We start from the raw sequence: 23,344 nt of genomic DNA, 5'->3' as shown, positions 1-23,344 counted from the left end.
CTATTCAGAAGTGGTACTTGATACAAAGGAGTGAATAACCGTGACAGTCAATGCCCATGCCACTCCCTCCAAGAAATCAGTAGAAGGTTTTCAAGTCACTAAAGAGCACCTGACTGCGGGTTTTGTAAGCCTGATGTCACCTGGGACACATGGGGGTTTTTGTTTTTAACGGGAAGAGAGTAGCCACGTAACCATACCTGTCTGCTCCTGGCAGTGTTTATCACAGGGATCTGACCCTTATTGCATAAACTAATATCCAGCTACTTACCTATCAGTAAGAATCAAGAAGGAGTTTTTCCCCTGTAATGAGACTTACTGTCCTGTACTGACAGGACAGTGCCATGAATCTGTTGTAAACTATCATGATTTCTGGTAGGTCAGATATCCAGATCAAAAATGGCACGTAGAAAGCCTATGGGCTAACTCTCAGAGTACCAAGAGATGATAGCAGGCAAACGGCCTTCAAAAAACAAAAAAACAAACAAAAAACCACCAGTGGAGAAGACACTGAGGTACTGTTAGCTTTGGAAGGGACCGGCAAATACGCTAGGTCCGTGAAGAGCGGCAATCCCCAACATGATCCAGGAGATACTTCGATAAATGAGGGAAAACTAATCCCAAACTAAGCAGACAGTTTGGGGGTGGGGAACTCCCCTTATGAGTCTGTCTGGGATTTTTGTTTTGTTTTCTTTACAAACAGGCATTTAAAGTCCACCATTTCAAAGTTCACTCCAATGCTGCCCTTCAGCAGCACATTCAAGGCAAATGGCTTCTTGTCAGAAGAAAATCCCTCTAGAAAAGGTTTTCTATGCTGTCAGGAGAACACAAGTGCAGCAGTAACACATTTTTGAAGCACATGGGGAAAAAAAAAAAAAAAGACAAGTGTTGCCTGCTGTGGCTACTGGGAGAACTCCAAATAATGGGCTGGTAAAAATGCCATTACTAAAGAACTGCTGCTAATAGAAAATTATGTGTGATCTTTTTGTCCAAAGCAGTTGTATTTCTAATAGACACAAATAGGAAGAATTAAATGTAAATTAACAGCAGAAATATAATAGTACAATCTATGGGAACTCTAAGTGCTCATTTAGTCTTACCTTCTTCTGCCTCATCCTCCTGCGATGACATAGGCCCTCCTCCACTTATTGGGCTGACCAATTCTTCCTCTCTTGCAGATTCTCTTTGTAGACTGACAACTTCATAAATTGCGTCCCCAGCACTTGTGTGGCTTTTTCCTTCAGACTAAAACAGAATATGTGTGCATTAGGTCCGCACTATTGATAAATGCAGTTCTAATACTAAGCCAAAACCAAACCCAAACACACATAAACAAATCTCCTATCAAGACTAAACAAGCATTTGGGCAAGACTCCCTCAGACTTTGCAATGGCATTCATAAACTGGCAGTAATTGACAGTCCTGTTTCTCTTCATGTTTTATAGGTAGAAAAAATAAATAAAACTGCATTATTTTCAAAGCTGTCTCTTAATAACCATTTTAAGCATTGTTCAGAACAATGATAAATAAAGCTTTCCAATTTAAATAGCTATAACAAAGTCAGGTCAGCAAGAAACCGCAGCAAAAGAAAAGAGGAGAGAATAAACAGGGAAAATATTGGAGTAACTGACATCACAGAAACAGGAATCATCAGAAGGCGGGGGTGGGGGGCCAGAATTTAATGGTAAGAGGTTTTAGTAGGTCAAGGCAAGACTAAAGAAGGAACAAAACCTCATGCTTTTTGAATGCCACAAATTGTGAAAAGCTCCTTGTAGTGTTTTACTCATTAAAAAAAAAAAACAGAAAAATTCATCTTTCTTCCAGGTATTATAACTTGCAATATATCCTTCTCCGTGGGAACATATTGGCTGTTCCTAGCTATAAAATTTGTGATCGTAGCCTAAGATTTTTCTTACTTTTAATATAGGTGTATGTATGCGTCTCTGCCTCTGTGTGTGCGCACATGTACAAATCATGTCTTTCTGTCAAGCTAACAGTTAAATTAGCTTGGAAATTTGAGTGTGGTACCTGTAACAATATATATTTGAAGTCAGAGTATTTTCACTGTAAAACATTTTATTCTGGAAAAGCAGTTTTTCCTCCCAAATCTGTCTCTTCAGGAATTTGGTAGCTTTCAAGGCAAACTACCTCAAAAGTTGGGGGGCAGGGGGAAATTGGTTGTCTTCTTTTTACCTTAAGCTGTGAAAGTTCAGAGTTTATTCTAAGTCTCTCATGCTCAACGGACTTTTATACAAAAAAGAAGTTAGTTACCCATACGTTAAGCACTGGATACAAGGATGCAAATTTAAAAATAAAAGGAGTATTAGTTTCTTCTCCAAGTTACAGTTCTGAACACAATTATTATGCAGTGACATGCAGTGATTAATGCATTTGTAGACAATTGTATAAAATTGCAAACTAATGATTGTATTAAATGAACCAGTCCAAAATTTTGTGCTATTTTGTCCTTTGTGCATCTTGCTTAATCAGTTAAAATAACATTTTTTGAACATATTAAAAAGATGAAATTAACCATGAAAAAGAACGTAATTTCAGTTAGAGAATATACAATTTGTTTCAAAATCAAAATTATGGTAAAGTTGGGAAGACTCTGCAACATCTTCACTAGAGATGCACATGAACTGCTGACCAGCACTTGCAGTTTCAACAAGCTAGTGAAATTATACAGACGGCCAGCTTAAATAGGGACTGCCTGGACTGACACAATATAAATAATTTTATACTGAGAAAGCTTTCCTACTCTATTTTGTTTTAATCACTCAGATCTGCATCCTTTAAAGCTGATACTCCCTGGAAGCAGGGGCTCCAATTATCAGCCAGTTTTGCTGATTGAACTTCTCATGAAGTCAGCTTAATGAACTTTGGGGGTTAGACATAAGTACCCTGCATTTTGCCACATGTAGCAGGATGATATCAGAGCCATTATACCCATATTATGCTCACAGAACACCATGATCAAGTAATTACAAACAACTTAGTTAAATCAATCAAGTACTGATGCCACTAACATTGTTAACCATCACTACCTATTAGTCTTTATTTTTGGGGGAGTAAGGCATGAGGTACTACAGATTTTGTCCTACGTTACAAGAATTAAGTCTTCAGCTCCTTGCCCATGTTCTGGTTAATTGCAAGACCCATCTCTATAAAACACAAATAATTTGGTTATTTGTTTTTTATGAAGCACGAATTTGCTATCTACAGGAATCCACCTTTACAAGGACCATGTTCTAACGATGAAAATGTGGATGAGTAACAGAGAGAGAGCGCGCGCAATCCTGTATCACACAGCAACCTGCATTTATGTCATTCCTCATATCTGTCTGCACCTCACCAATCTCTGTTCAGACTATTAAATCTACCTAAATCCTTTCTCAGAAGAGTTCCGATTTTCCTCTGCCAACACTGGCAGGTCCCACTTACCCTTGCAGGAAAATGCCATTTCATTGCTTGCTTCCTTTTGCAACATCAAAAACGGATGTTTCTTTACTGAAATGGGCACCTTGCTGAGGCAGCCCAAGTCTAAAGTTTCCTGCCAAGGACTCTGCATGCTAGAACTTAGAAGTGGGCAGAGTGCATGAATGAATTTCTCACCACAGCCAAACACACTACATTTGCACAATGACCAACAGCATTATTGTCATGGTTTTACATCAGTGGGAAATTATACCACAGGATTCTTTGTCCTGCACAAAGAAGCCATCTATCTTCGGAGCTGAGGCTTTTGATATTAAACCACCGATACATTCCCTAGAATCTACTTAAGCTCAACTGCTTTCCCCCAAAGTTCATAAACAGCTGATCCCAATGCCATCTGCAAGGTTATTTTCCAAGGAGTAAGAGTGCCGTCAAGTACAGCATCTTCCAGAGGTATATGCAGGAACAGCTACTGCAATACAAACTGTCCGACCGATAACTGGTTAAATAAAGCCTGGCGACAGGTCAACCGGCGATCCTGTCATCCATAATCAGGACCTAATCTTGTAGAAAGATGACAAAGATTAAAAGTGTTCCTTTCCCAAAAGTCTGCAGAACAGCTCCTCAGAATATTACAGCAGGAAGAAAGGAATGTGTTCCTTCAGGAATGGTAGACACGTATGTTGTCACATTATAAAGGGTGAGATAGAAAAAAAGAAAGCAACTGTATTACTCGATTAAAAATGGTACCGTTGTGAATTAAAAAGAAAGCTTAACTGATTATAGATGAGTATCAAACAGCTGAGAATGTAATGTTTTCAAATGAATTTTCATCAAATTTAAAATGTAGATATTCTCAACATTTGCATATAACAGTTGGTTTTCTCGTATTTTCTTAAATTCTAAGTTGCTATGCTAATCTCTAGAAGAAATATAGAAATAGCATTGCATTAGATTTATTTACGTACTAAGTGTTAAACACAGCTGCACTTCTGCCATGCAATATCAACATAGTTGTTTTCTTCAGACCTATTACTATGCCCCACAGGAAGACGACAACTCAAACACACACAGTGTTAATTTATTAAATCATTGCAACAATAACGGCCCTAGTCTCACATTTCACAAAGCCCTGGGGCAGTGAAGGACAAGAATGTAGTTCATTTAAACCTCTACACTAGGTTCCTTTGCCTTTAATTGATTATATTCTTACAGCCACCTACCTTCACATTTTGAAACACAGCAGCCAGGATTTTCCTTTGTTACATATTAGTTGATTTTACAGTGAGCAATTAAAGAGTCATTTCCCAATTTTACCATTCAAATGGACTTGCTTTATATGTCTGCACACAGGTCAGATTGTATGAAATTATAGAGAATTCAATGGGTAGGTTCAAAATTGTTTAAGCCCACAAAGCCAATGACTTATGACTGAACATTTGTATATGCTACTTAGCCATTATGCATTTAAGCATCTCTGCAATAAAGAGTTAAAAGAAACAAACTACTGAGGTGCAGGTGCCATGCTAACTTTTATAAAGGCCAAATTAAGACAGACAAAAACACTCCCAGCACCAACTTTTCTTTCAAAAACAAACATGCAATACCTGTTTTAGCTTCATATAAAAAGTTTCTGTGAAGGTTTTTCTGCTGAAGTACCAGAAACGTTCGTTGGCAGGATACACACGCACAACAGTCTCCAGCAAAAACCGGACAGGCTCTACTACTTCAGTAACCACCATATCCACTGCCACCGTCATGAATACACGCTTATCTAAAACACAAAAATAAGTCATGTACAGAAAATTGTACAAAAAACAAAAGTTCCAATTTCTCAAAACAATAAATGACAGAAGTAAACTGTCTAGTCAAAAACCCTTTCTATATAATTATTGATTCTATTGCACCCATTTTATTTATCTGAGTTCTACACCCTACGTACCTGCTGCACAGAATAAGAGTATGCATTAAGCAGTGTCCCAAGTAACTCTGCTAACTTTTTAAAACAAAGACAGGGGCAAGACATCACATAAAGAAAACAGCATTAAAATACATGTTCCCTATCAGACAAAAGAAACATGCAGATGATAAGGTCACATTTTAGATTTACTGCTGAGGGAATATATACATGTATAGCAAATCAGTGTCAAGGATCTTCTACAGCATTGGCTGTCCTAAATCCTCTCTCATAACACTAAGAAACACTCCAAATAATTTTTTATGTCCGTGCTCATACTCTTGTCAGTTAAGAGGACTCAAAACATTTTACCCCTTCCTGTCCCACTGTCTGGGTCAGACAGTCCTCAGAGCAGCAAAACGTATTTTTAAGCATGAATCAGCGATCTTAACCTATAGTACCTCCATCTTCCTGATACTGAAGCATAACTCCAACTTTTTCAAGCAGAGGAGAATGCAGGATCAACTGACCAGAGAATAAGACTGAAATAGCCCAAGTGTATCTTGCAGGTTTACAGTACAAGAAAAGGTTTGCTGCTTCTAGAAACATTCATCACAGAGGTAGTACCCATCATTTTTGCATCACAACTGATCTCCTCCTTGCAGGAAGCAGAGATTTTTTAAAATAAACATGTAGAATCGGACATTACAGAACCCTAGGTTCCCGTGTCTCATCAGACCAAACAAGCAAGTGGGCACTTAAAAACAAACAAAAAACCACCCCACAAAACCAAACCACACTGCTAAACAGAAACTGTGTGAAGCTGCACAGCAAAAGTCTTGCCTATATGCTACTAGAAATAATGTGGGATAAAACTCCTTCATCAAGAACAATGACACTGGCTGCATATACCTGGATGTGCCTTTAAGGAACTGGTGTGGGATAGAGAACGAACTCCAGATTTGCATTCAACCTTTTACACCCCATCAGAGAACATCAATACCAGCGATAAGAAACTGTGCTATATAACCAAGCATTTCAGTGTTTCACTTCCAGCTGCCCCAAGATGAAGGGGATGTAATGCTATTTGTAATCAACTCGCTTCAAAACTAAGAGAAAGAGAATAGCAATGCCTATGACTCATACCGCTTTGCCAAGTACAGAAAGTGGAAACAACTTCTGCATGCTTAGAACCAAAAAATCCTGATAACCAGGAAACAGGCACATAAGCCCCAAATACTAATTTAACACCTCCATACTGGCTGGCAACACACAGCTCTAGGAACAGTTATTTGTATCTCTATGTTGCATATGCTCATACAGAAAAGTTCCTAGCCACGGACTCTTGGAAGATAATGGTAAATGTAGTCAGACATGTGCACTGTGTTTTCCATGGAAGAGAAAATACATACGCCCAAACTCATGTCAGGTAAAACAATTTTACAAATTATATTAATTTACCTTTAGGAGTTTCCTCATTAAGTACTAGAAACATGGGTGCATTAGGATTCCACATTCCAGTAATTACATAAGCCTTCCCATCAGAACTCTTTCCCATGGACTCCTAAAAATAAAACCATACAGGATTCTAAAAGTCATGGTTTGAGATCAAAAAGATTGAGCATGGGGAGGGAAAGTAGCTGTAGCAGCTTCAGACTAAGATTGTGTTCCTTCTAGAGAACACAATCCAAATAAAGAATATGAAATAATGCATTGAGAAAGGTTAGAGGGAAATGGGAGAGAAAGAAGCAGCATTAGAAGACAAACATTGTATCAGAAACTGAAGACAAGATAGTTTAGCAACTGTTTTTTTTTTAATGCTTATAAGCAGCATGAAAGCATGGGGGGATGTCTGCCACTCTACTTTCTGAGCAGCTGAGATGGTTTGTTAGGAGAGGATGAGTTACAAGAGACTTTGTAAAATTAAACTAGCCCCACAGTATACACAGAAATGGTCCTGAAAAAGAAAACAGAAATCTTAACAGACCTTAACAACTCCATCCCAAAGGTCAGGCTGGTTTTTCCCACTCCGTAATCATACCTCCGCCAGATCTCTGCCCGAGTTGCTCAGGCATGGACTTAGATTTGTAAGTACACCAATGGACTACAATTCCAGTCCATAGGAACTTGAGATTTAAAGAGTGAAATTTCAGGACAATATGCAAATGCGGTCAAAACAGCCACATACGATAAAAGTTAATAGCGACAGCAATGCCTCTACTTCTGAGAAACTGCTGCTAGCAAATAAAAACAGAAAAAATGAGCTAGTAGATACAAACAGGCAAGTAAGACAGTATTTGCATAGCTTGTCTGACAAGAGGACTAACTCTGATAGTTAGCATCATCAACATGGGTAAAGAAATGTACTAGAGCTGGGATAACTATACAGCCACAAAATGTCTTGATTGGTTTAACTCAAGCACTTCTTGACTTGAAAATAGTTGCACTCCTATCCACAGCATGAAAATAAATCGATATTATCACAGAAAATGTCACTGTTTTGCAGTTCGCTTAAAAGCAACTCATAAGGAATGAAGATTGTAGAAGACAAGCAAATACTTCAAACTCTGAGCAAGAATTAAATTCAAATTAAGCAAATAAAGGCAAAGTTTTCAGCGCCTTGGAAAAATAAGGCTACTTCCCCAGCGCCCAAATACAACAATTATTTGCTCTAAATTTTAAGGCAACATGGTTAACACAATACAGAAGGCTTAGTTATTTGTTACAACTAGCTGTCAGCTGATCTAATCAGTGTCTTAAGCTGCCTCTATCTTACTGAATGGACTATTAAAGCTAAGCATTACCATGTCTAGTAAATGCATGTCGCTGTTCTTCACATTTCGTCCAGGGCTTAGTAGCATCCCAAAGCATCTGTGAAGTTTATTTCAAAAATAATGATAAATATTAGGTTTTCAAAATACAAAAGTATTTTCTTGAACATAATGGCACAGCCACCTACTGCTTCTATTTTAAAGGAAAGCTTTCTTAGTAATTTTTTGTTCGTGTTATGGCAACGCTCAGGAAATAGCACAATATATATTATAGAAGTGACAATGAAATTATTTTCCAGAATGGAGACGATATAAATTAGTGTCTGACCTGTGACCAATCAATTATTCTTAAAGGCAACTTAGAATATTGAGCTTAACAATACCAACAATTTCTGTAGATGAGCAAGAAGAAATTCATTCTCTCCTCAGTCCATTTTAAAAATTGTTTTCATACCATCATATGAAAGGCTACAAATTCACACAATGTATCACCCCTAATGCCACTGGTGTAAAATATCATGCAGCATCATGAGCCCTTAAAAAAACTAATTTGCTCAATTTTTTAGACTTTCATTCTTTTTTAAAACTGAACTTCTGGATTATACAGAGCTTCAAACTCCAGAATTCCAGTCCAGTTGTTTAGCAAGAAAATGTTCTTGATAATTTTAAATGGGGAAAAAAAAAAAAAAAAAATTAAAAAATTCCGAAACATTCTTAAAAAGCTCCTCACTTCCAAATTTCTGAATATTGAAGGAACTACTCAAGAGAGGACCAACTTGAACAGGGTTGCTCAGGGCCTTGTCAAGTCAAATTTCCGAGCATCAGAATGGAACAGAGAGTGACAGCCTGTTCCACTGCTCAACTCCCTTTGTACTGACACCAACTGGCCTCATTCAACAGAGGAATTTCCGGAGAAGTAACCTGCGTCCATCAACTCTAATCCTACCACTCTGGACCTCCAAGAAGAGTCTGCCTCCATCTCCTCTATACCTCCCATCAGGTATGTGAACACACCAGAAAGAGCCCCCCATTCCCACGTTCCCCAAGTCTGAACAAAAGCAGTTCTGTCATCTGGGCAACCCACTTGTCAGATGAAAAATTAGATTTTTTTTTTTTTTTTTTTTTTAATCAGACAAATTTTAAGAGATTACTTGAACATTCATAGGTTAGCAACAAAGACAGAATAGCTTCACAGATTTCAGGCAAGCACACTGTACCATGAACAGAGATATAAAAGCAACTATCATTTCAATAATGCTATTAACTATAAAAGTCTTAAGATATGCAATTACTACACCATCTATTAAGTTTGCCCCTATTACATTTGGGTGCGTGATTTTCATTTTCCACCTCATTATACTTAAACAGTAACTTACATGCACAATTGTATTTTTCCTTCTCCATACCCTCTTCCTACTAGAATCTTAAAAAAAAAAAAAATCTAAGTGGTAAATAAAACAGTGGACCACAATTTTGATTTATCTATGCAGCATAATGCAGATTGCCACCTACAGCAACTAAGGTAGCTAGGATGCTAGGATTTACATTTAACCACACAAGCAGGCTTCTCTCCAAGACCAATTAGACCAGGCAGAAAGTTAAAATAGACTGACTTACAACTTTTTGTTCCTGAGGTAGAAGTAACTCTGAGGGGGCCATAATTTATAGTAGTAGAGGGGTCACTAGATTCTGGCACACCTGCTGAAAAAAACTGTAAGGCTAAGATTCAGAGGCAGACAAAATATCTGCATTTTTCAAAAATAACAGCTCACAGATCCTAGCTCTTGCTGTGCTTCTCTCGGATGTACACAAGTTCTGATGTGTGCCAGCCAAAATTTTTAAGAAGTATGCTTCCAAAACAGTGGCAGGCAGAAACAAGAAATCCCTGACTCTCAGAGAAGCAGATACCTAGGATGACTGGCAGCATCCTGCTACTAGACGAGCCAGAGCTTCTCCCCCCACTAAGTTCAAAGAGCAAAATGAGTTCAAATGAGCTCAGGACCCTCACTTGCAGAGGAGCTAAATTTTACACAAACAGTTGTGAAAACGCTCAGCCTCCGATTTGAGGAGGCTGAACCACACACCCAGGATTCACAATAGCCTGCACAGACTGTGGGCCTCCCTCTTGCCACTTCCGATGTGTTGGGTTTCCTGCACTTACAGCTGGCTACCAAGTGGCTATGTGCAGGTGCACTACTCTGTTTAAAGTCAACTAGTCTGTAGACTAGCAAAAAACAAAAAAACAAAACAAAACAAAAGAACTGAAATTACTCTTTACTAATACGTATTTCCATTTATATAAATACAAATGCTACCCATGGATAAGGCTGATGGTATTAAGTTAACATGATCTTAAAGAGCTTCCAGCAGTACTGAGCAACCAACCAGTATTGTGTACATCAGTTCTAAGGACACCAGTCTAGACTTTAGCCTAAGCTCTACCTGCGTAACTTGGTATTATGTATGGCTGTATGGCTGGCAGCATACTATATTTAAACACCACTGTATTGAGAACAGAGTCAATCCTCTTACTTCTCAGAACAAAGGGCTATTTTGCTCTTCAGAACAACATTCTTAAAGCCCGCTGATCATTAACCAGAAGTTCCTACTTGAATCCTGTAAGCAACTGAGATTTAATATCCCACATTGTGGGACTGAGCCTGTGTAGTGCCACACATTACTCAAACCCGGGAGACAGGAATGAACATCATTCCTTTACCTGCTTTGACCTAGATAAAAACAGGCAAACCCAGGTCAAACAGGCCACAGAGGTAGGAGGGGACAAAGTAACTCCACTGAGAGTAACTCTAGCAGCTTAACCCAACCATGGGCCCTATCTGGACACGAGGAAGGTTGGTGAGTTTCTCCGAGTGATATCTGGTTTATTCTTCTGAGACAATGAAGAAAGATTCTTGAACTCTTGAGACCAGAGACCAAATTTCTTTAGCATCATTTCTTTGCATTATAAGTTCCACCTAGAAATACTTGTGGAAGACACATTAAATTGCTTAGAAGCTCACTGTCTGATTTAACCTGTGTTGATCTTTTCTACTGGTTTTGAATTTTAATGTTATGCAGTCTAAGTACATAAAATTACTTACAAACCTGTGTACATCATGTCAACTGAATGACTTTTTATCAGCAAAGTTTGTAGTGATAAAAATAATATCCTAATTGAGTATCCTAAACAACATCAAAATAAAAGCTAACTTCCAAGGACGGTAGCTTTACTTTGGGGGAAAAAATTAAGAACAATCAAATGCTATTCAGAAATGCTTAAAAGAGTTCATTATTCATTAGATGAATTTTGAAGCCAAAATTATTTAAAATACATTGAAAATAGGGTATTTTTTTTTAAAGCCAATGAGTATCAAAACCAGAATTTTACAATACAGAAGAATGATGATAAAAAATTCTGTTGTGTATTACTTGTCTAAAATTTTTTACGTAAAAGCTTGAAAGCAAGTGAAGAAATCAATCTTAGGTACTGGGAGGCTTTTGGGGCTTTTTTCTTGATTCTCCTGTTATCTTCAATTCCCTGCTCATTAAAATTGAATTCTCCTATTATTACTCTTTTGACAAGATTGCCATCTGGTGGCATTTGCTATTTTGAAAAATTGAGCTATTGAGAAGCAACTTCGTCATTTATATTAATACAATACCTACTACTACTGTAGTAACAAGAGTTAATGTGTTAACGAACACATTAACTAACTGTTATTCTTCACATGCACAGTCCACTTCTTGTGCAAATGCTTTGCACAGAAGGTCAGTTTTTTCTGCCCGAAAGGGACCACTCTCATGTAACTTCAAGGAAATACAACATTAGTCATCAACCATTCCTGAGCTCTTCACCATCACTTCAAGATAAACATCAGAATCATCTTATAACAAAACTACAAAGGAATCCTACTCATCTTGAAGACTCCACCAAAAGACTGCTTCTTCTAACCAGCATGCTGAGTCCAAACTTGCAGTGTTCCAGTACACGGATCTAACAGATTAATGTTCTCCAATGTTTAACACAGCTTAGACAACCTAACTTGGTTACTTTTACTAAACAGTGAAATGCTGGTAATGCAGGATTACAATAAATGCATGTGGTTTTGCACTACTTAGAAACAACAGAAAGCAAAATCAAAAGCATTTGAATATCCTAAGTATCCTAACACCACATTCAAAAAGACAATTAAAAGGCAAAAAACCAAGAATGTATTACAGGTTGTTTATTGTTTTCACTCCAAAAAAAAAAAAAAAAAAAAAAAAATATCACTCAAGTACTTCAAAAGAAACGTAAAACCAAATTGCATATCTATAAATTAATTATCTTGTGCAATACTACTTTCTGTGGTGGTGGTGTATTTATTTCTGTCACATAACTTGCAAAGCCAGAGAAAAGCAGATTAAATATTGTTCTCTCACAAACTTAACCTGCATTATTTTTAAAAGAATCTTACCTTTCAATGGCCAGTTCTTTGTTCGAGAGTTGCTGAACTGTAATCACCACTTTCTTCTCAATTCCCTGTTTAAGCTTGAAGTACAATTTCTCTCTATCCTTTGGCACAGGGCTAAAAGAATAAAGAAACAAGTTTCTTCAGCACAGGTACAGAAGATTAACTGTTAAAAACAGACAAGACAGTAGCTGCGCACTTAAACTGTTAATGGCTCAAATGAGTTGAGAGACCTTCTCTTGCTTTATTCGCAATTTAATAAAGCGGCACTGAAGAAAAACAGACTATAGGCTCACACTTAGTATGCTGTCTGGGGGATTTATCAGACAAACATAGGCAAAAACGCATGGGGTGTTTTGGGTTCTAAAATGATAGCAAATATGCTACATACTGGCTATGAAGCAAAAAAATAAATAGGATGTTTTCACAGAATTAACTCTCTTCCATTCCAAAAAAATCTTGTAATTAACTGTTAAGCAAAGAATACTTTGCTCCCCTGTCCCCTGTAATGCTTAGAAAAGTTTACATTTTCTAAATCTTCAATAAATTTGGAATTCATTAGCTTATTTTAAAAAAAAAAAGAGAGAGAGACCACTAGACTGCATTTACTCAAGAAAACTGGTTTGACTAAAGTTTTTAACAGAATTCCTACTATCTTTTCCATTTACACTGGCCTACCTTGAGCATTCCTACCGGAACTCACATATTTAAAAGAAACTAAGTTGAAAAAGGTGTCCTGATTTTTAATCTTTTTACAGAAAAGATAGAGAGAAGAAAATTGTAACAGCAAAGCAACAGCTTCCTTTTTATAACAAGTCTACTTATGAAAAGAGGCCAAATCAATTTTCCTGCAATATAGTAGCTGTGCATTCTGCAAGTAGCTATAAGCTTCTTCCAAAGGGATTTCTACTTTTCCCTTTCCATTCAGATTACCTAAAATTTCCTTTTCCATCATCTTCTTTGACTTCTAAGGAAACACTGAAAGTGTACACATCACTATCTGGAGTAGGAAGAACAAAGTCCTTAACATGATCAGATGCTTGTTTGGAGGAACGTTTGAATGCTGTTGAGAAACTATATAAAATTCGGCTGACCTGCAGAAAAGCAAAAGAATTAATAGTTTTATCAAAAATAAAAGAGTATTTTTAATGGGGTATTGTGATTTGGTTTCGAAGGTCATAAAATTACTGTCATTTGCCTCTTACACTGAACACAAAGCATGCCTCACGTAACACAAAACATTCAGATCACGTGTTTAATAACCAAGCAAGTTCAGTAACGTTTCCATTCCTGTCACATTCAGTGCTCATGTAATGCTCAGTAAGTTGATGTATTTTACAAGATCAGGAATGCAACTCATTAGAGGACCTGAATAATGTACTTTTCAGGTTGTGTATTTAACAACGCAACTTTCAAAAAAAAAAAAAAAGGTGGTTTCTTCTTTTTCAGCCTCTATTTTTCCACCCTAGAAAATCATTTTCTCCCAAACTATCACATCACTCTTCCTAAAATATCTAGGGCAGAGTACTGTAAAATGATTCTTTGTAAGTCACAAGGTCTACACTGCAACTTTAGCCTGAAACCTACCCAAATGAGGCCTGAAAAATAGAATACTTGTCTTAAGCTTTCTAAATCTTCCCATTACAGTGCACTTTAGAATTTCATTGAAATACTAAAAGAAAAAGAACAAAAATAAATTGTATTAATATTCATGTATGACTAGGTGCACATTCTGTCAAGTTCATTATAGATGTGCTAACCTATTTTTTGGCACTATATGCTATTACCACATCTGGAATAACTTCTTAAAATACTGCTTGTATCCTTTTTACAAGTCACCGTACAACATTTAATACTTACTGCCTCTTTAATCTCACAGGAGAAGACATGAATCTGAAACTCTTCGGTCCCACAGCTGCTTTCAGTAAATGCAAAACAGTCACTCTCTGAAGTCTCATTTTGTCCACGCACACAAAACAACACCTTATAGATTGGAAAAGAGGCTATCTCCACATTGCTTGACTGATCTATTATTCTGTCAAGGGAAGGAACAGGGAAGATCAAAGAAAAAGGTCAGTAAAACAAACAGGCTTACCTAAAAGACTCTTCTACAATTAGATAAATATCTGGACTGTAAGTACTACTAAATTCAAGTACACAAGATGGGCAGTAGGAACAAAAATGCCAGGCTTTCCAAATTTAAGATGTAAATGTTTCTGGTTATAACACTGGCTTAATTTTTTTTTTATACTCTCCAATACATTCAGATATAGTACCTCTATATCCTGCAATAACAATGACCATCATTGCTCTGCAATCATTTGTGAAAAATACGAGTAGAAATGTAGGAACCACAGCAACCGTGTGAAAATGCAATTTGCATACAAGGATCAAAGAAAATTCAACATTTTAAAAGAATTTAAATGTCTGTTTAAGAAAACATTATTTATTCAGAATCTAGCAGACTATATAGCTTAGCAAATGCTTGCTGCCATGTTCAAGGTGAATATTAATCACAGATTTACGGGCTCATACAAAATTTTCAGTTCCTCTCAAACTCAGAACCCAGCGAGTATTTCCAAAGCCTTAAAGACGACAAGGGGTGGTGATCTCAGCACAGACTACCAGACACTGAGTTTTAAAGAACAATAGCTAGAGCTACCCAGTTCTCCCCTGTCTATTCTCTCCTCGTCCATATGCACAGTCACATCAAGGGTGAATAAACATTCGTTACCTTGAACAGAATTCCAAGTCTGTAACTAAAAATAAAGGACTGATTTTCTAAAGGCAAGAAAAGACCAGAGAGGACACAGCATGCTGTAGTATCAGTGGGCCACGTTAAATGGCACCCCACATGACAAGCATTCAGATACCAGGAATGGAAAATACTCCTCAAAGATGACACTGGTGTCACTTGAACTTTGATGGAGTGTATTATGTCATACATGCATTCACCTTTACATTTCTGTGCAGATTCTTGGGCAGTCCTTTACTTAATGATGCCCTTTGCAATTAGAGATCAAAGGAACCTGCCGTTTCACTTGCAAAACAACTTTCTTGAACTGCCACAATGGCTATGAAAATAGGTACAGCACACCTAACATCTAGTATCTATGTGACAGTTGCCTCATAAAAGCACGCAGTGTAATTTCCTAATTCAAATGAAGTATCGCCATAATGTCAAACGAAATCTTAGATTGGGTTCAAAGAGCAAAACGGAAGAAAATAATGTATGTACTTCAAGGTCCTTCTGTCTTTCTGCACGAGATGACAGTCAATACATAGGCAGAGCACAGGAAAGGAAGGAAATCTAACCTTATCCTTCAGATATCTTGGTACCAGAGTTTAAAAATAACAATTTTCAATATTGAGATGCTCCCTGCTTCCGGATGGAAGACTGCTACAGGTGTGCCTTTAGTAGACCCTGATTAAGAACCTTTGACTCTCATCACTAACTAAAAGACCCTTCTCACATAAGACAAGTAAATGTTTTCTAGGATCTATAGAGACCATCAGCATATGCATCATGAGGCAGACACAGGTGAGGCTTGGTTTTAGCACAGTAGTGTGTGGAAATAGAAACTAGCATCTCAAGTCCTCAAGAAATATGAAGGAGTCTGGAACTGAATCATCAGCTAACCCAAGGCCAGCAGGACCACTACTGTCTCAGTGTATTTACCTTGGAGGTGATTACAGACTAGGGAGGTTGGGAGAAAGCAGTAATTATGACCTCGCCCCTTCCAGTATATCAGAAATCACTGAACAGGATGCTTGAGAATATTTGGCACTACAGCTAACAAACCGGCACTTGCTGATAATCAATACAGAGTCACTGACCCTCAGAGCAACCCCACACCCAGTAGAGGACTTTCAGCCTCATACTTCATCTTCAGGATTCATGGATTTGAAATGGCTCAAATAATCCTTCAGGGTATAAGGGCTTACAGCAAATAACCACAAACAAGTGAATGTGAGCATTGATAGCGCATTTCCACAGGTCAGCCGCTTCCCTTTAAAAGGCAAAGCCTTTCACTGTACCCGATTACTGCCCAGCAATATTACTACCATGTTCTGTACCATTATCTACAAGCAATGGCAAGCACAAGCAGGCAGAAAGTATGATAATATTTGTCTCTGCTTTAAGGTCCAAGAGACTTAAACCTAGACATGCAGGTAGCACAAATTTGCACACAGCTTGCATGAATGAACTCTCTGGACAAAGAGGCATCTCTTATTAACATATTTGAACAGAGATGCAGGTAGAGAGAGATGCTTTTGTTGACACCATATGGCAAGCGCTACCATCAACTATGTACTGCATGTTAAATTTGAGCATGTATTTTGTTGCTTCAGAAGAATTTCTCAAAAATAACTGTCTTCAAGAACTTCAGGCACAAATCCAGCCATTCTACTTCCCTGAGTGAGTAGCAACCTGTTATGCATCTGTGGAAGTAAAAAAAGAAACATTTGTATGTTACCTTACAGAGCCTTCTGGAATATTTGGAACATAAAGCGTAACAGGTAAAGGAGCTTGACTTGAGGATTTCATGTTTGCCATGGCATGTAGAGCTTCTGGTTCATTTCGAGGGGCAGACACCTTTGTGCAACCTAAGTAAGTCAGTTTGTTAAACAACACGCTGTCCTCTTCCAGGGGTTCACTGGGAGAAGATGGCCTTGGTGCAGAGATTTCTGAAAATTAAGAAACCATTTCTTTAACTCTTGGTTTTTATTTTTACACATTGTTTTCCAAACAAGTTCCATACCAAAATCTCCCACTTGCTCTGAGAATAGACATGGGGGTCAAAAGTCCAGCTCCAATACTAAGAAATCTGTTTGGCAACTTAATGTTAACATTAAGTCTGTTCTACTCTAATGCACATTTCCAAGTATTGTATTGGGATAAATTCCTTTTTGATTTTCAGCGGTGCTAGAACACAACTTTTCCTTAAGCTCCATTCCCCAGATGTTCTTTAGTTTGCTTATGCCTCTTTCTAATTCCTACTCATTATTTTACATCAAGATGCCTCCAATTCTCTTCTCTCCCATGTCTTTGCAGCTTGTGTAGAATTACTAAATGTGGTTCACACTCCTGGCATAGCTGTGTTAACTGCATGAAACTATCAGGAAACTGGAGAAAAGAAAAGGGGTATCTGTTTGTACCTCTACTCAGCAGAGAAGCATTCTTTTTCCACTATCACACTAGTATGGACAGGGATGATCTCAAGGGAGCTTCTGGAGTTTTGCTGTTATTGTTGTTTTCTGGGGTTTTTTGGGGGGTTTTTTGTTTGTTTGTTTTTGTTTTCTAAGGCATTTTGACATTTGAGAAACAAGAGGAGAGATGGAAGAAAAATTTGTTAAGTACGGAATCAGAGTAATCTAGATTAGAAAAGACCTCCAGAGGTCATCTTGCTTTAACTCCCGCTCCAAGACAGATCAGCTTAGTCGAGGGCTGGTTTCAAATCTGGATCAGGTTACTCAGGGCCCTGTTCAGCTGAGTTTTGGTATCTCTAAAGCTGGACATTCCAAACCTCTCTAAGAAATCTGCCCTGTTATTTCTATTTCTATTTTCTAGTTCCATAATACTTAAACTATAAAGGTTGCAAAATTGTAAGTATTCCATAATACTTAAACTATAAAGGCAGGGAGGGAGGAATCTATCTACAAGTATTTCTTTGTTCCTTCACGCTAAGGGTTGTGTTCTCTTTGAAGGACATCAAACAGGAAGCCAATAAGGTAAGTTTATATAAAATACAAAAATACAGCATACATGTAATTAAGAGAAGGGTGTTTGCATTATGCATAAACTGTCTATCTTGTTCTACCACAGCAAGTTGGTTTTTTTACTTCATGAACAGATGCTATGGGCATTATCTGATACAATGCCACAGAAGTGCTCTACATACTACTCAGGGAAAAAGAATTCTATTTCAAGGTGCATAGAGATGGCCGCACCCATGTATTCCCAATATTTTTTTTTTTAAAAAAAGTTACAATATATTTCACACAAAATATACACAAATGTAGTTTATACAAAAAGCTTTCAGTCATCCCTTTTTCACCAAAATTCAAATACCAGAAAAGAACCACAATCATCCCCAGCAAATATCACATCTAAAGCTGTCCTTACTGATACCTGGAGATAGAACCAGAGGTGACAAGTTTATCAGTTTGCTCAGGGTTTATGTCATTTGTAGGTAGTACTGTCAATGAACTCTGCCCTGAAACTTATCATACTCCATCAGTAGCATCTCTACCCCAACTATAGTCCACTCAGCAAGTTACACAATACTTAGTCCTAACTCCTCTAGGGCTGGAGACAAAAGCAAAATTATCTTGACCTAAACAGAGCAGCACAGGGTATCAATCTGATGATAACCTATTCCTCTATATAATCCTCAACTAATTAGAAAAGGAGAGGAGACCCCAGGATATTCTCCAGTAGAGTTTTGGAAGGAAGCTCCAGAAAGCTTTATATTCATTTTAAGGTTAACTTGAAACTGCACATATGATTGAGATGGGAAGCACTTTAGCAGTACCTGTAGTAGAAGGGTCTAAAACAAGGTGCAAAGATGGCTGATGTGCTTGACCTGCTGACTCATCTCCAGCTGCCTGGCTGCTTGCATCACTGGAACCTTCTCGGAGAGCAGAGAAATTGCTCTGGTCTTTTTCAGAATCCCTTAGTATCTCTTCCATTGCCTTCTCCAGCTGATCATGTCCATTTGAAAATACCTGTTAAGCAGGAGATGACATTTTTTAAAGGTACTTCTAGTTTTACTTTCACTATTATTTTTCAAACATACAGTCTCACTCATTGCAAAAGTTAAGAAACTTTCATTCTTAGTGTGTTGTCTTGTTCAGCAACAAAATTAAATCAAATGTCCCGTCCCATTACATATGATGCACATATTCTCACTGCTAATCCAACAACCATCCATCTAAAAACTACAGACCTCTCTTAAAATAACAAGTTTCTGTGTTTAGATGCTCCATTCAGAACAAAGATCAACAGACTTTGTTATAGATTAGTCTTAAAGACAATTTTACTTTCTTAGTCATATCCCATCCATTTCAGTTGTTTCACCAATTGTCCCACACACAGAAGGGGCAGAAGTCTAAGGAACTGGCAAGAAAATGGCAAGACACATTCCAAAGGGAAAAAAAAAAAATTACAGCCTTTCACAAGTACCAGCTGTTCAGATAAAAAAACCCACCCATGGACAATAATAAAGTTGCATTATAGATTCTACCTCCAGTTCACCTGCCTTTTTCCAGACATGATTACTGAAGAAGCAGGTAGTGTTTAATACAGACAGAAATCATCATTTGTAAATATCTGCAAAGACTTATGCAAAGACAGACTCAGTACTTATTGTCATTTCAAGGGGAACAAATTCCTATTGTTCCAAGTGGACCAAAAGCAGTAAATCAGCTACTGCAACTCAAGCGGGCAAAGTTGTAATTAACCAATCAGTTGTCACCCAAATGCGAAAATATTCTGCTATGTAGAGGTAGGAAGCTTTTTGAAAAGGTCTTAGTCATGCCTAAAGTAGTACTAAGCAGGAAAACTGAATTAAAAACTAAAAACTAAAACCCAAGACCCTCTATGGTTTATTCCTCTGCAGCCTAATTACATGCTTTTAAGATAACAACATTCAGGTCTCTGATCCTTAAATAAAGAATATTTCCCAAGCTTTAATCTGAAGATCATTCTTTGAAAAGAACTTTTTAGTTCTTTGCTAATGCATAAATCCACAGAATACTAACACAGTTGAGCCCTGCAGAAGTTATTACAAGAAAAACAAACTGCTACTTTTGGACAGATTTGCTTGATCTGAGCTGTTAATTTCACTGGTAATAAGCAAAGACAAAAATTACAGTGTAAGAGTTTCCTCTAGCACACACAAGCATCTTACTGCAACTTCTTTTGAATATTGAATCTTTTGACCAATACAAATCTTACTACACATTTAAAATAAAGTAATAGTAAACCTTTAGCTGAGGTTTTTCATCTTTTCCAGAGATGTCCTCAGATTGCTGATGAACCAGGACAAATTCTTCATTAATTAATGTGGATACAGTTTCAGGAATCCTACTGGCTTTGCTAAACGACGTTTTGACTTCCATCTCAGGTCAGTGTTCTCCTCCTGCCACAAGAACCTAAGAAAGAAGGAAGAATTTTAAATAATTAGTTTTGAAGCTGTAAACAATATGTTAATAGGTGTAACATGAAGTTATTGTGGAATAACGTAATACTTAGAATTAGAATACTTATATGAATGTATTATAGTATATTCCCCAAACTCTGATTTCATTGGTATAAGGCATCTTTTCTATTTAAATAGCAAGTATAATTTTTAGGTTGTGTGTTTAAAAATCCTATGATTCAAGAGCAGTGGCTGTTATTTATGTGTGTAGGTAACACATGAGGAAGTTCAGCCTGGAGCTTCCACTTCCCCTGTTTTTAATCCTACAGAGTCTGCTCCCTCTACCTCCCTAATTCCTGCCCTTCGTTCTCCCTCATCCAGGTGTCTTTCTTACCCACCGTGTCACACAGGTTGTCTAAAGATACAGATTACCTGAAAACTAATTTTCCAAAAACTGTGTATCAAAGTGTATGCTCTCCACATGAAAACACATTCAGCAATCGATTATGTTAGCTGTCTTTATTATTCTTTGTATCTACAGGTGATAAAGTCAAAGGTGATACTAAACCACAATCACATCCTCCTCAGCAACTTTCTCTGAAACCACCCGTAACAAGAGTTAAAGTCAACCGTGCCACTTAAAAACAATCAAAGAAAAAAACCCAAGAAACCTGTAAATATTATGGAAACTGAGAACAAGTTTTCCCTTATTTGCACAGCAAAAAATAAACCTAGAAACAAAGAAGGGCAAAACAATGGTCAGCTTATACATTACAAGTTCATATAAGAATACAGAACCAAAACCATTTCTAGCACTTCAGACGGAGGACAGCTATTGTAGGTAGCCACCAAATAATGACACTATCACCTATGCTAATTCAGAATGTCTTCCCTGATTCCTTAGGGAATGAAAAACTAGAACGAAGAACATTGTGTATTAGACATCCTATATTTTAAAAGGATCAATGTTTTCATATTTTCTGTGTTAAAAAAGAGAAGAATATATTTTCAGATAGACTCAATAAATAGCACGCGCTTCCTGATAGGGTCTATTTCCATTTCAGTTTCCTGAAAAGTTACTACTATGGCTGAGTGCTGGGATTTATTCTGCTTAAGACTCAGAGTTCGGAAGAGTCACATATAGCATGGGGGGAAACAAACCGCTACTGTCACCTTCACAAGGCTGGAAAGCGCCCACAGAGGGGTAGCTCAACCAATCTTCTGTTGTTGTGACTGGTGAACAAGGACAGGTTTAGCTTCACATTGCTTTCCACAGCAGTTCCATGGTGCAGAACTGTGCCACGATTGCTTCTGGGTTACGGTTCCAAAACATCAAGCGATCATGAAAAGAATGCAAATTTAAGTTTAGCTACAGGGAACCACAAAAACAGCACTTAAGACAACATGCATGTTTTCCACCATTCTAAACAGGCATTACTTAACATGCTAGCCACAAGAGGCAGTTTGGCAACTTTGGACCAAAACACAAGTGTGGGAACAAGACTACATTCAATACAAAAATATTCTGCATCACTTCTGAAACTGCCGTCAACATGCTTTTGCTCTTTCAAAGACTTGGCTTGTCATAACCATTTATTACATGCAATTCTACAATAAGATTTTCCCTCTCCTTATCATAGCCACAATTCTACCCATCAACCCAGTGAGGATATTATACATAGAAATCCCAGAATAACTAAATAACTCAGTTCTTCAGATAATTGACTTGTACAGCATAAAAACTTGTTAAGAAAATTCACCTTACAAAAAAGGCACTAAACAACAGCTATAATATTCAGAGAGTCATTACAAATATGGATTGGCGGTTTAGTGTTCTCTGTTCTCTTTCACATCTCCAGACTAAGCATGAATTCACAAGCATGAGTATTTTTCAGACAGATGACGTAATCTGAGCTCCACCTAAGCCTAAGTGATGGATTCACCACTGAAATAAGTTTTGTTACAGTGTTTTAAAGCATCTTTAAAGCAAATATCTGTCGGCAAAAGAAAGACAAAGTTAAGACACACAATTTTAAGTATGTTATAAAGAGTATTTTTTTAACAAAATGTTGTAAAAATGTTGCTGAAGAGCTTGTGTATTATTTGCAATAAAACACAAATCAAGCTCAAAATGAAGGTTAATTTCAGAGTAGATCTTCAATGTAAAAGTGAAGGTCCACTATAATAGAACTCTTCGAAGGCAATGCCAGGACATAAAATTATGTTCCCCAAATACAGCATATCCTGAGTAATCACTAGCTCTGCAGTTACACCACCACCGGAGAAGAGAAACAAGGATGACTGTCAGTCCTATGGGCTTCATCAGGAGCAAAGATCTAGTCCACCAGAAGCCTCTCTCCCTCCCACCCCATGCATACTATTGCTGAACTTCCTGCAGATGATGAAAACGACAAAGCCTCATCACTACTCCTAGCACATTTGCAAAAAGGAGAGACCACAAGATACACTGTTTTTACATTTTTGTGTATTTTAGCCTATTTTATTTTTTGTGCTTAGTTATGGGATAACAACACAGGAACTCCAATGTAAGACGATGCTACTATATCAATTATCAAAAGACGAATGACTGCTGCTAACATTAGGATATCACCAGTTCTTCTTTCTGCAGCAAAGTAAGAACTGACA

The 23,344-nt window shown here is 37.5% G+C and overlaps 1 protein-coding gene across 1 annotated transcript in view; it reads right to left on the bottom strand.

Annotated features, from left to right (window-relative positions):
• RABGAP1L (RAB GTPase activating protein 1 like) overlaps positions 1-20,678 on the bottom strand; it is a gene marked incomplete at both ends in the record, with an annotated part of 227,355 nt that extends 206,677 nt beyond the window's left edge. Inside the window, 10 exons of the mRNA XM_082003159.1 lie at positions 1,098-1,242; positions 5,043-5,209; positions 6,794-6,896; positions 8,137-8,203; positions 12,561-12,671; positions 13,488-13,648; positions 14,415-14,589; positions 17,033-17,243; positions 19,091-19,283; positions 20,544-20,678. Coding sequence (XP_081859285.1) covers positions 1,098-1,242; positions 5,043-5,209; positions 6,794-6,896; positions 8,137-8,203; positions 12,561-12,671; positions 13,488-13,648; positions 14,415-14,589; positions 17,033-17,243; positions 19,091-19,283; positions 20,544-20,678 — 1,468 coding nt within the window. The remainder of the gene's footprint in view (positions 1-1,097; positions 1,243-5,042; positions 5,210-6,793; positions 6,897-8,136; positions 8,204-12,560; positions 12,672-13,487; positions 13,649-14,414; positions 14,590-17,032; positions 17,244-19,090; positions 19,284-20,543) is intronic.
• Positions 20,679-23,344: the final 2,666 nt, after the last annotated feature.

The sequence above is a fragment of the Phaethon aethereus genome (assembly GCF_964289735.1).
Source record: "Phaethon aethereus genome assembly, chromosome: 8".
Classification (NCBI taxonomy): domain Eukaryota; kingdom Metazoa; phylum Chordata; class Aves; order Phaethontiformes; family Phaethontidae; genus Phaethon; species Phaethon aethereus.
Note: the sequence above shows the minus strand (reverse complement) of the source record. Positions and strands in the feature narration are given on the sequence as shown.